This window comes from Psittacula echo (assembly GCF_963264785.1).
Source record: "Psittacula echo genome assembly, chromosome: 5".
Classification (NCBI taxonomy): Eukaryota; Metazoa; Chordata; class Aves; order Psittaciformes; family Psittacidae; genus Psittacula; species Psittacula echo.
Genome location: NC_137739.1, coordinates 61102115 through 61115725, shown reverse-complemented (window position 1 = coordinate 61115725; position 13611 = coordinate 61102115). Strand labels below are relative to the sequence as shown.

Here is a 13611-nt window from a genome sequence, read left to right as displayed (position 1 = left end):
GGTTCATGTAACATGCAAAAGAATAAGAATGGATCTTCGTTCACAATTGCTCCAGTCCTAAAAGTAAATGTATAAATTCCCTTGACAAAATGAAATTCACATTTACTTACTCTTACCAAGTATGACTACCCTGAATTAGAGACATTATTTTCCATCACTTCCAGTCACTGTTTCAAGTCAAACCCTTTTGGCTGATGTCGGATTTATATGTGAGAGCTCAAGGTCCCGCTCACATTCTTGTCCCTATACCTTTTAGTGTTTAGACTTTCTTTCAGAGATGTCTGAGTGAAGACACTTGGTGAGTATTGTTTAGAGGGACTCCAATACTGTGAATATCTCCATACTTTCAGCTGTAGCTTCCTTCCTTCTCATCATATATTACTCAGTTTCCCAAACCTGCAGTATTTGAACTCCATCAAGCCTTATGGTTGTTATCTCTTTTCTGTAAATGTTTACTCTTAGTAAGGATAGCTTAAAAGTGTATGTAAGTTAAGTTTTGTTATTCTTTCTCCCACACTTCCCCTTTGTTTCCTCTAACAATTTTCTATACAACATATTGCAACTAACCACTACACTTTATCAATGTTGAACTTCTACTCATGCCTGAAGTACCAGCAAGAATGAGAATGAAATCACTCAACAACTCCTGCCACTTCAGATCCTCCTCTGTTGATGACCTGTTCTCTTCCTGAGTTTCTGATTATAATCCTGAATGCATGGTTGGTGGCTTATATCCAGATTTCCCCAGAGCTCTAGTAGATGTCATCTTCTCAGTTCATATTCTCTGGTTAAGTTCACAGGTGTGCTGAATGTCATTATGAGGTACTCTCCTCTGGTTTACATTTTCCTTACATCTTATGATGGTAATCCTCTTCCTGTGGGGAACCCACAATGTTTGGGAAGATCATGGACAGCTGCTGTGTAGGACAAAGGCTCCAAAATGTTTGTCTACAGATATGAATTATCAATTATCATTGGGCTTCATTAAGGCTTGAACCCCAGCAGGAGACATCAGCTCTCTGCCTATTCAGAACATACTCATGGTGCTAGTAGTGGCTTGAGTTAATAGAAAATCCATCCTACCTTATGACAGATTAAGCAACACATTAGAAATAATAAACCAAAAGAACCTTTGACTCCTGTATCATGTGACTCAGTTGCACATAATCATCATTTCAATTAATGTAAATACATCACTGTGGGTGACTTTCTCGCAAAGAGCGCCATGTACCCAGATCAGCAAGTGCCTATGTGGAGTTCGACATGAACCAAGGGTCAACTAAAGGTGAAGGAGGACGTGAGTGAGGAACTGGGAGTAACAATGCAAGCAAGATAAGGAGAAGCTGGAATTTACTGAGTTGCTAAATTGTGGACTGTTGGCAAGCTTTGAAGGTCAGGTTCTCATACCTGTGCTTAACCAATTATATGCTAGTTGTTAAGGGCCTTAAAGATATGTATCCAACCATAATGTACCACATTACTGTAAACAGTTTTGAGCTACAGTATACAAGGAGCTGATACCTTGTATTAAATGGCTCTTGTTTGATCACATTGATCTCCAACTGAGTCCATTCTGCGACACATCACCTTCTCAGACACTAAGACAAAGAAATCAGGACCCTACAGAAGGCCAAAAAAATGTAGGGTATCTTCATGTAATATTTAGAACCCTAACAACGAATGCCACCAGTCTGTGATGGGAAGCTTATCTAGACCACACAAGTTAATCATAACATTCTAGAGCTAAAGGCATTTGTGGTGTGTGGCAGGAAAAAAAAGCACAGAAAGTTAAATGGTTTAGACCCTGAATAATATAGAGGAATCTAGGGTAGTGATATATCTTTACTTGGTGCCTTTTTAAGGTCTGTATTTTTATTCCAGTAATTGATGCTTTCAGGTTGCAAGGATTTGCAGGTGGCAGGGAAGAAAGAGGAAGGAAAGAAAACTTGCTGCCTGTTTCACTGACCTATTTATAACGTCCCTTATGTCTGCTGTATTGACAGCTGCTTTCAAGCATCCTGTGACTGCAGGGCTGAGTGATGATACTGAATTTTGTCACAAGGGGCATACAGCTTCATTAACTACCACTGAAAACTTTACAAGTGCCTTTTCTTTTTACAGGTGCCCTGCCCTGAGTCCAGGCCCCAGTGTGACATGCTACACAGGCTGCTGCGGAGTTTGAAAAGTTCTGGTTGCACTTCTCTGTCTGCAACATAAAAAGTAAGAGATTTGTATCTAGCTGTAGATGAAAAATCAGACTGTCTGTACAAAGCCTTTCGATCCTTATTCATATTCAAAGTAGAAGTAATTTTTACCAATAATTTGCACACATAAGTTTTTCCTATTATAGCTCTCGTAGTAAGGAGATTTAAATAATGAAACTAGAAAGTGTATGCCACAATAGCTATATCACAGAAAGATTAAATCATTTCCTCAAACTTCATAGCTTTAGGTTTGATTTTGTTAATGGGAAAAGAAGCAGTACTTGCAGTTGACAACATTTATTTTTTTTTAATCACTCTTTTCCAATTTGAGCAGTTTCCTAGGTTTTTCACTGTTCATGAAAGGAAATTGTTAGCAAAGGCAAAGCAGATACATAGTCACCCTTTTCAGTTCGAATTTTGTCAGCTGTAAGGACAGTGTCATGGTAGTGTAACTACCTGTGTTAAACCATCTCAAGTTCTGCCAGAAATCTGGAAAATCTCTTCTGGGGAAACCTGTGCTTTACTAGAACTATTATTACCATCATGCCAGTACTTCAAGCCAGCCCAGTGTCAGCAATGTTGGAGGTAGGAGTGAGAATCCTCTCTGAGCACTCCGAGCAAAACAGAATCAGAGCTAAACTACCCAACCCAACATAGGGCAGACTTGTGGTTTGTAGGACTTCCTGTCCTGGGTTGGTAAAATCGCTCTTATTAAGAAAGGACCTGCCTTATCTGCAGTTTTTAAGTTTCATATTTGTTTGGTTTTTGTTCTCATTTGGTCAACAGTTTCAGAGTTTGCTAGCGTCTAAGTTCTCATTTGCAGTGTGTAGCTTTCGTGGGTTGGTGGAACTACCTTCCAGAGTGTCAAAGCTTCATTCAGTTGATGGCTACTTTTGCTTTTTAGTGCTGTCAGAGCAAGGAGCAAGACATTTTATAAGTCCATCATGATTTTACTTACTCAGGTAAGCACCTTACTTAGGTGCTATTTTAAAAAAGATTATATGTATTTTTTTTGATAATTTTTTAAATAGTTTTATGTATTTTATATAATTAAATTTATAATTTATTATAAAATGTGTGCTTATGTGATATAGAAAACATTATTTCTTTCTTCTCTTCCATGATAGCAGCAGTCACAAGGATCATGCTGGATTCCTGCTGCAGGAGATGTAACTGTTTCTGTCTGAGACTCCCCACAACCTCCCTGCTTACTTCAGCCCAGATACCCAGCAACACCATTTATCTCTTTTCCTTTGACAAACTTCCCATGATTCAGGAAGGCTTGCTAACTTTCTAACACCACCAAAGAAATAATCACATTCAGTTGTAAAAGTCTGAGTATTACTTAGGTGTCTTTAGTACTAGTCAGATATATTTTGACTGAGATGTAGGATTCCTGTAGTGGTTTTCCCATCTATTATTTTTCACAGTAAGGAACATCCTGCTGATGCTTAATTAATGTAGAATTTATAGACACATTATTTGGCAATGATATTAGAGGTGACAGCTGACACAAGGTGTACTTATCTCACACAGCCCAGCTATGACAAACAATATGAAAATCACCTTTGGACTTGCATGACAAGTCAAGTGATGCTTTTAACTGATCTCAGGTAACTTTTAGGGCAGGAGGATAATACTCAAAATATAACCATAACCCACATGGCTATTAAACTCAGATTAAATAGGGGGAAAAGGTGGTTTAAGGCTTATTTTTTCACGATGGATAATTAGCATTATGGTCTTTGTCAGTTCAAAAAGGCCATCTCTGAACCAACCCGAATTTTAGCAGCTTTGCTGTGTCAGGACACATGCCAGGTTACTGGGGATTCCAACTTCTAGTAAAGTACTTATGACTAACCCATAATGACCTTTCAGATTTATGATTGTAAACAAAGCTGAGGCGGTGCAAATGGCAAAGTCAAGAACAGAAGTGCGCCTTTTTGCAAGCGCCCTGAAGCACACTCAGTTGACAACAAAATGCAAACTCGTTTGTTAACCGAAGGTCAGCATGCAAGGGGAAAGCCGGTGTGCTCCCTTCTGTGTGGTCTACTAGGCAGACAGCATGTGCCTCTACTTTTCAAAAAGGATCTTTGCTTCTCTTTCTCTCATTAAAATGGAGAGAACTTTACAGCTGTTTCTCAGGCTTTTCCTGTGCACTCAGCCAAGGCCTCGCACCATCTCTCCCTACCGACAGATGCAGATATCAGTGCAGCAGCGGGGAACTGCACACGCCATGGGCAGGGGCTGGCCCAGTCCGCAGTGCGAAGCCAGGACTCTGCTGAAACACACAAGGACGATGCGACGGCATCACTTTTCTACCGTCATCTCATGCCACCTTTGACCCACTCCTCTGCCTCCCCGTTCTGGGCCTGCTGGCCCTGCCCTGCCCCCAGGCCCCCCAGACAAGCACAACGCGGGACCCCCCAGCGCCTCGGTCCCGCGAGATGCGCTCCCCCGACGCACCCGTGCACTCGCGACTCGCCGAGCAGCCGAAGGACTATATCTCCCACAGCGCTTTGTGCGCAGGGCCTGCAGCCCTTAGAGCATGGGGCAGCGCAGGGGGTGCTGGGGCATGTAGTGCGGCCGGGAGCGCACCTGGCCCCGCCTCTATCCGGCCACGATTGGCCGTGGCCCGGCTCCGCCTGCCGTGGCCCGTGGTCGCCGGGTTCAGCACGGGACTTGCTGCGGCTACAGCGGTTGCGGCCGTCGTAGCTCCGCAGGCAGCGCGGTAAGGGCCGGTCGGTGGGGGGCCGCGTTGTCCACGAGGGTTGTGTCACAGGCGGCTGCTGACTCGCGGCGGGGAGGAGGCAGGGGTCCGCCTGACTGGGGGTAGCCGTGACGGGTGCCGGCCCGCTCTGCTCCCCGGCTGCAGAGCTGCCCGGGGTAGGTGCGAGTGGCCCCGCCGGCTCAAGGATAGCAGCGGTTTCCCTTGCCGGCTCTGAGTACTGCTGAGCCCCCGCCACTCTTCCTGGCGCCCCGTTTTCCCCGTCTGGCGGGGGCTGTTCGGGCCCGCCCGTCGTCAGTGCTGGGGCTGACCCGGAGCGCTGGTTCGGTTGATCTGCAAAGCCGACCCCGGGACGGGGTAGAGGGGTTCCGCTTTTCCGCCCGTACCCTGAGGGCATTGCTGTAGAGCGTCGGGCTGCATCGCCGCCCTGCCCTCGGCGAAAGGCACGGTTGTCCCCCTGTCAAGGGCCCGCATGTGAGCTCGGCCTTCTTCTGGAAGGGCTCTCTGGGGAGAGGAGTCAAAGCTGCTCCTTCGGGTATGGCACAGGAGAGAGGAGGGATGTCTGAGGTCTGGGGAGAAGCGGGAGCAGCAGCACAAAGTTAGATCCAGGTAACACATTTTTTAATGGGGGAAAGGATGGAGTGAGAAGGGTTTCTGCAAAGGGCTGATGATGCCGTAAAGGTGCTGCACTGTGGCTAGTTATTTATAGGTGGTAGACAACCTTGGCATAACATGAAGGTTTGCTTAGAGCAGAACTAGCAGCACTAGTTCCTAATTAGGATGGGACAGCACTGTGCTGGGAGTCTGTATTTAGGAGTTAAGTGCTGCAGTGGAGTTCTGAAATGCTGAGATAAGCCATAGTAAAAGGCAGGTGGAGTTCAGGAACCTTAGGCTTTCTGTGTAATCACTTCTCCAGAATTTCATTCCATCCACACTCCGAACATTTCCATGGTTGTTGAGCACAAATGCTCGCCGTGGTCTGACTTACTCTGCTACCCTCAGCCTTCTCCTTTTACCTCCCCTGCCCCCAGTCATGCAATGTAACATTGAAGTTATTCATGCAGTGTTGCAGGAGCTGTTTTAATACTATGAGACTGTGTTTGCAGAGGCATTGTGTATTTGTAGACGGGTATAAAAGTAAGTAGCAGAAGCAGTTATACTGAATACTTAACATCTGCCAGATTTGAATCTGGACTTTTTGAAGGGGGGTGGGGGGAATCCCCTAAAGCATGTGTATTAGATTGTCACCGTCCTAGGAAGCATAAGGAGTGATTTGATTTGATTTTTTTTCTCCTGGTAAGTGATGCCGTCTCTCTGCTGCTGAGAATGACAAATCTGCAAACAGTACAATTAACTTTATTTAAAATGACTTTTAAGTACCTTTATTTAACGTTTGAAAGCATTCCGAGTTAACATAATTGCAAATTCATGTCTCTACAGTGAAAGTGACATATGTACATCTTCAGTTGCTATACTGGACTATTTTACTACAAGTTCTGATCAAATTAAGCTGATTCATAAAATGGTTACTAGTAGGCTTTGTAAAGAATTGTTCTACTACAGAGGCCATAATCTCCTTCAAAATCTACCTTATTGGAGTTTACTGTGATAAAGACTTTTTCTTTCTACCATACCGGTGCTAAAGAAAATCAGACTAATTCTGCAAGGGCTTAATCATAGGTATAGATGCTTCAGTTTGCCTAATGGCTGGCAAAACACGTAGGCAAAAACATTGCTGACAGGGAACTGTGGACATTAGTTTCCTGTGAGGAGGGCTGTTATGAGTCACATATTTTATGAAAATTGGCATCTAAATATTACAGTGACAGGCAATATGTAAGCACTGGGTGGCAAAAGGAATTGTGACTTAATTCTGGAAACTAAAAGGGTTGTGGTCATAAGAAGAGCAGCTGAAAAGAAATAGAGATTTCCAGGAAAAACTGGAAGGATCAGCTGATTAGCTTAAGGTGGTTGTTTTCCAAGGTTACTGTTACTTCACTTACTTCATGTGAAGGGAAAATGCATGTGTGATTTCTGTTTATATAGCTCTTACAGCATGTGCTTGAGGTATTTGAAGTTTAAACCTCTGGAGTGTCAACATTGCTCTAAATACTAGTGGAAAATGCTTTGATCAACTCAAACCTCTTTGTTTAGGGTGGCATCCTGTTGTTTTAAGATTTTTGAACTTAGTGGATTGTTTTGCCAAAGGAAAGTTGGGAACTCGAGGAACAAGCTGTTGATCAGAATTGTTATAGGAGCAGCTGGCCATGTCCAGATGTGATCTTTCTTAAGCATCCTTCTCTTATCAAGTCAGAGGTGTGTGCTAGCTATGTAAAGGGAAGTGATCCAGGTGCCTCTGTCAGGAAAAACAGGTTTTAACAGATGAGTGAAATGTTGTGGTAAGAGCCACCCAGTTCTGGCCATGTTTCTTCCAGGGAGTTTGGAAATTGCATGGCAACCTATCTGTGTGTGTACATGCTGCGGTTCTGCCTGTGTAGGTCTGATGCTGAACCCACTACATCTGCAAGATGTGCCTTTTTCCTGACATGGTTTCCAAAACAAAGTTACTTAACTCTTTTACCAGAAAGACTAGGCAGAGATGATCAGATCCTCTTGTATTTTTTGGAATCAGCCAAAACTCTTAAGATGACCTTGTGGATTTTCAGTTCTTCCATTAGTCTCATATTTAGGATTGCAAGTGTCAGATCCTTGATTCTTTGCTTTCAGAAAAAGGCTTTTTATGTACTTGTGTTTTCTGGTCAGCTGAACTGGTTTCTTTTCTAATATGACCTGAAGGCATAGCATGTGACAGGAACTTTATTTTCGCGACTGTAGGTAAAGAACTCATTTAGTACAACCCAGAACAGTCTTTTGAATTACCTGCCTGAGCAACTCAAAGCCTTTCTTTAAAACAAGCAGAAATATAGGTTAGGGTTTTGGGGTTTTTTGTTTGCTTGGTTGTTTTTTTTGTTTTGTTTTGTTTTTTTTTTTTTTTTTGGTTTTTTTTTTTTTTTTTTGTTTTGTTTTTTGTTTTTTGTTTTGTTTTTTTTTTTTCCTGTAGTTGGAAAAAGGGAATAAAAGGGCTGTTTCTACCATACATGTTTAATGATTAAACCTATTTTAAATGCTTCTCAGAGAACATTGGGAAGCTGGGCACTTATTCATGGTTTATTATTTATTAGTGCACTGTGGTATGTCTAGGGTTTTTTCCCCTTTTTTCTGGTGTTAATTTGATTTAATTGTAGTATAGGAAAAGACAGATAAGTAGTATTGTATGTCATTACTTAATATAAAAGAGAAGGGGTTTTCTTTCTCTTCTGAATAATGCATGACAGAAGATACGTGGTTTTCTAATACAATACAATAAGTGTTTCTTGGTGCTTGTTTTGTTTTTTATTTTTACTTGGTTTGTTGTTGTTGGTTTTGTTTTCATAGAATCATAGAATAGTTAGGGTTGGAAAGGACCTTAAGATCCTCGAGTTCCAACCCCCCTGCCATGGGCAGGGACACCCCACACTAAACCATGCCACCCAAGGCCTCATCCAACCTGGCCTTGAACACCGCCAAGGATGGAGCATTCACAACCTCCCTGGGCAACCCATTCCAGTGCCTCACCACCCTCTCAGTAAAGAATTTCTTCCTTATATCCAATCTAAACTTCCCCTGTTTAAGTTTGAACCCGTTACCCCTTGTCCTGTCACTACAGTCCCTGATGAATAGTCCATCCGCAGCATCCTTGTTTTCTTTTGTTTGGTTGGTTTTTTTTCTCCCCTGAGCCTTCTGCATCATTCACAACTATGTCTTAGCAGAGGTGAGAAACCGACGATCTGGATATCCACATGCCACATGGGAGACTGCTGAATACCTTATGGAGGGGCTGCCTGAGGAGCTTCATAGCTTTAGTCTTGTTCCTTGATCTGACGCTGGGTTTTTCTGTCATGGGCCTGTTTGCTGGAAGAATGCAGGGCTGGTATCTTGTATACCTGCATCCTGCGCAGCATGGCCCTTGCAGGCTGGTGTCCTGAGAGCTGTAAGTCTGTGCTAGTATAGTCTAGAGTGTGAACTCATCAGGAAAGGCAGTCCTCTCAAACTGTTTCCACATCGAGACTTGGCACTCCCTAGCATGTTTTTTCTGAAGCTACTTCAGTCTCTGTTGTGTGGGGTACCAATAACTGACAGCTGGTGGCAGTGACAGCTCCCATGTGATGGATGCCTGTCTGCTAGGATCTGCCTTGAAATTAGTCATCATGTTATACAGCCCACTGAACAGCTGGCTGCAGTCCAGCTTCCGTTGATATGTCCGGGATTTGATTTAATGATTTACATCTTTAAGAGCTAAGCATCATGTGAAAAGCTTTCCTGCACTTCAGCAATCATCTGAACCATTTATTTTGTCTTTGTACTTGTAAATATACATGATGTTTTTAGTTAGAGAAACGAAAAGTTATGATTTTGTGACTGTGGAAAAGGTTTCTTCTCATGAAACAGATACTGAGCTCTGAGGGATCTGTTTGCATGAAATTCGGTTCCACGTTCCAGTAAGTCAAACTCAGTTAAGGTTTCTAAGCAGATCATCTAAAATACTTTTTGTTTGTTTGTTTGTTTGTTTTTTGGTTTTTTTGCATCTTGTCTAATATTTCAGGAGTTAAGCTATACCTGAAACTGACTACTGGGAATGAATAGGCTTGTTGGCTCATGGCATTTTGGCACTTTACAAACATTTTGATAACTTGGTCTAAATGTTAGCAGTGTTATAGGCAACAGGATAAGCAGCTTTTGCGGATGTTGTAAACTCAGTATATCTTCAGCATAGTTGTTAGCATGTTATTTGTCTAAATCATCTGAAGAAGTGATAAGATAGACAAAGCAGAGTTCCCATACAAAGCCACTTGCCACTGTTTGGCAACAACAATGACAAGAATTTGCAATTCCAGCTCAACATGAGAGGTTATAGCTGTCTATCAAACTGCAGAAAAAAATCACTTATTCCTCCATATCTGCTTAACTGCTGAAGTAGCTAATAATTCAACAAACCCTCAATTGTTAAATCATGTATTGTTCTTGGTCCCAAATCTCATGCTTGCAGGCAGTGACAGGAGTGGCTCATTCTTGAAAGATAAGTTTACAGAGTCACATGAGGTTTTAGAAGAAGCGGTGTCAATAGCACTAAACATTCGGCTCTGTCTTTTCCATTCTGTTCTGGAGCTTTTCTGTGTGGTAACAGCTGTTCTTATAGAAGCTGATATGCTAACATGAATTCCTTTATGATAGCTCCATTAAAAATAAAATTAAAAAAAAAAAAGAACCCCAAACCACCTTCCAAATCTATATGTAAAACATACTTTTCGTACTGCTGCTTTGCAAGACTTAATGTTGGTGACCAACAGGTCCAGTCTTGGAAAGACCCATACTAGATGTTACATTAGCAGTCTTCATTTCTCACATCAGTTTTGGAGGTGAGCTGCCTACTGCTGTTTCAGCCTCATTTGAGTGGCTGCAGATGGATGGTTTTGAATGTGAGGAACTGAGGCTGGCTTAGATACTGTTTAGTTATTTGGTTTAGTGGTAGCTTTGACATTGTGTCTTGTGACTATGTTGTATGGGTTGAGAGTTTCCAGCTTTTACTCCAGAGAAAACCATGCTAAAGTAGGCTATTCTGCCTTGTGGTACAACACCTCTTCCATACATAGCAGCGATGGTCAACTTCCAGAATCTCTTTTTTGTGAGTAAGCCAGAGTAAAATTCCATCCCTTGGAGCATGAGGGAATACATAATCTTTGTGCCTGTGCTAAGAGCAGATGCAGACCTGAGACTGTGACCAATTATACATAACCTTACTCTCCCCTCAAAAAAAAAAAAAAAGTCTTGGATTAGATGTGGCCAGATTGTTTGCTTTTAGAGCAAACATTTTAACAGACAGTGAAGGTGCTCAGGAGTTCATTAGTGGGGACATCACTTCTAATCCTCTCAAGATAGCAGAAAGAGCCGTTTCTGCCTGTGCTCAGACCTATTTTAGCTGTTCTAGACCTCTTCTCTATCTCGGCTTTTCTGAATTTGACGTCCCCAGGCTCAGAGCCAATTCTCTTACTGTGCATCTTATGCGAACACTTAACCATTGTGCAAATGAGATGAAAATGCTACACTTTCATGTGGTACCAGTTCACATTTGCTCTCCACTAGTGTAACAGATTGCATAAATAGCATGAGGCTCTTGGAGTCTGCACTTCCCCCCCAGCCACAGCAGTGAGGGCTGTATCTTGTGCAGAACAGTGGCGCTCTTCACCTTCTCTGACTTTGTAGGTGCAGAGAGCTTTTGTAACACTGCGACCTTCCAAGTCCCAAGCAACTCTCCATGTCTGTGGATCCTTGTGCTTCCATCACCCAGGATTTGACTCCGTAATAATGAGCAAATTGCCAGTGAGTGGAAAACAACAAACTGCATAAGCAGATACCAAGAGAATAATATGAATCTGAAAAAAAGTTTGTGTGAAATACTTGATAGTGAGGCTTACTCTGTATTTGAGGCTTATTCATTGCCAGCTATTATAGAACAAAACAACCAGAGGGAGCTGAAAGACTTGGTTGTCCTATTCAGAATCACTTTCAGTCAGATTTCATAGCTGACAGAAAGCTCCTGTAACTAGTAGCAGCTTGGTGCTAAAGGAAGATATGACCAGAAATTGTACTGTGGGTTGAATGGTCTGTAACACACAAAGAAAACCCACAAGCAACAAAAGCTTGCAGCTGTGTTACTGTGAATGTTTGTTTTGCGTTTATTTTTGACTGATGTCATCTGATCTACTTCTCTCAAACTTCTTCATTAGGGATTTTTTTTTTTCCTCTTCCGTTTGTGGAGTAAATAAAGATGCTGATATTGAAAGCACTTGTGCTGCTGGGCTGTGCACTGGGCATCAGCACGTTCCCCATGGAAGAACCTGAAGATGGAGGCAAGCACTGGGTGGTGATTGTTGCAGGTTCGAATGGCTGGTACAACTATCGACACCAGGTAAGGACTGCCAGTCCCACATGCTGATGCTGGCCACACTCCAGAAAATGCCTGCTCTGAGACTTGCAGGGAGATAACAGCTGCCTAACAGAACTCAGGCCTTCTGTCATATGGGCAAGTGCTTCTACTTGTAGGCTTCCAGAAGTGTGTGAAGTTTTCAAAACACACAGCAATGAGATTTGCTCAGAGCTTGGTTATAATCTTTGTTATTTTTTTCCCAGGATTTCTCTTCCACTGCTCCTTTTAGTGTTGGAATTTTTTTCTTTTCTTTTTGCTTACAAATTTGACCAGTCTTGCATCTTTTTTAAAAGCTGTCATCAGCAGGAGGAGCAATATTCTCTGTCTATGCTTCTGCATCCTGGGGAGCCTGTGTCATTTAGGTTAAATATTCTAGTAGCAGTCTAGAGGATCTGATGCCAACTTGCAGGTGAACAAATGATGTCTAGAATTAAACCTTATTTTGAAACACATGCATGTTTCCTTCCATTTGTTTTCCTCTTCCTCTTACGTTCCTTATATTCCTCCTGTCCAGTTAAAAAAAATCTGCGAAGGCTGCACATGCACAGTATGTTTTTGTGGGGTGGAGGACATGCAGAAGGGTGGTCTTTTTAATTTGAATCAGTTTGCTTACTGTATTTGACAGCATGGCTTTAGCATTGTGTTGGCACAAGAAGGATATGGTGCACCAAGGTGCAGAGATCAGAGTGAACGACAGAAAGTGAACAGGAACTCCTGAGCTTGACACGGCTGTCAAAGCCAGTGTGTTGTAAAATAGTGGTCTGAGTGTGAGTGTCAGGATGCACAGGGTTAAACCCAAGTGACTTAACTCTGATTAAATTCAAGACTTACAATCAGCAGCCAGGAGACTACAGCAGTTTTTTCCCTTTGGGGAATTCTTGGACCATCCCTTAAACAGATTAATTACACTTAAATGCAGTCTTTGCTCTAAACTTGGAACTACCTCTTGCTTTCCTGGAGAACAGGGTCCATTTACTTCTGGTTTATGTACACATTTGCATATTTCTAAACATTAGGAAATAGTTTACTCAACTCTTGTTGGTTAAGGTGAACTTGAACAGAGATTGAAACGCTAGTGTACACAACCAGCATTTTAAAAGTTAAACTGTATTAAATGCACTGGGTACAGCTGATTTGCTGAACACTGAAACTTTTAAAATATTTATTATTTTTGATGTAACTGCCTCTAAAATCTAGAGAGGCTTCATCCTCTATTTGTGTTGATTGGGGAAGAAGTGAGCCTTCATGTGTTGAGCACACTGCATTTTATGTTTACATTTTTCCCCCCTCTCAGCTCACATTCAGTTTGTAACTTCCAGTGCAGTGATGAGCTTAAAACTAAATGAACCAGACTGACAGCCTGGCTGCAACTGGAGAAGAACCTGTTACTGGCAAATGCTAGCTTAACACCTTGACAAACTTGTTTTAGGGATTTTGCCAGCTCCTTGCATTATAGGTATATAACCTGATAACTGTAGTTGGAATATTATTGCCTTAATATAAACTGTTCCTATTTCAAATTAAATCTTAAAAAAACCAAAAAAAAAACCCAGATATTTTTTAAGTTTAAATTGGAAAACAGTTATGGAAATATTAGTTGTATTGAGTTGTACTCAACCACTGCCTGCTCTGTGGTGTCTAAATACATAATTATT

The 13611-nt window shown here is 42.1% G+C and overlaps 1 protein-coding gene across 1 annotated transcript in view; it reads left to right on the top strand.

Annotated features, from left to right (window-relative positions):
- The first annotated feature begins 4866 nt into the window (after positions 1-4866).
- LGMN (legumain) overlaps positions 4867-13611 on the top strand; it is a 28355-nt gene continuing 19610 nt past the window's right edge. Inside the window, exons 1-2 of the mRNA XM_080619441.1 lie at positions 4867-4935; positions 11757-11938. Coding sequence (XP_080475567.1) covers positions 11798-11938 — 141 coding nt within the window. The 5' untranslated portion in view covers positions 4867-4935; positions 11757-11797. The remainder of the gene's footprint in view (positions 4936-11756; positions 11939-13611) is intronic.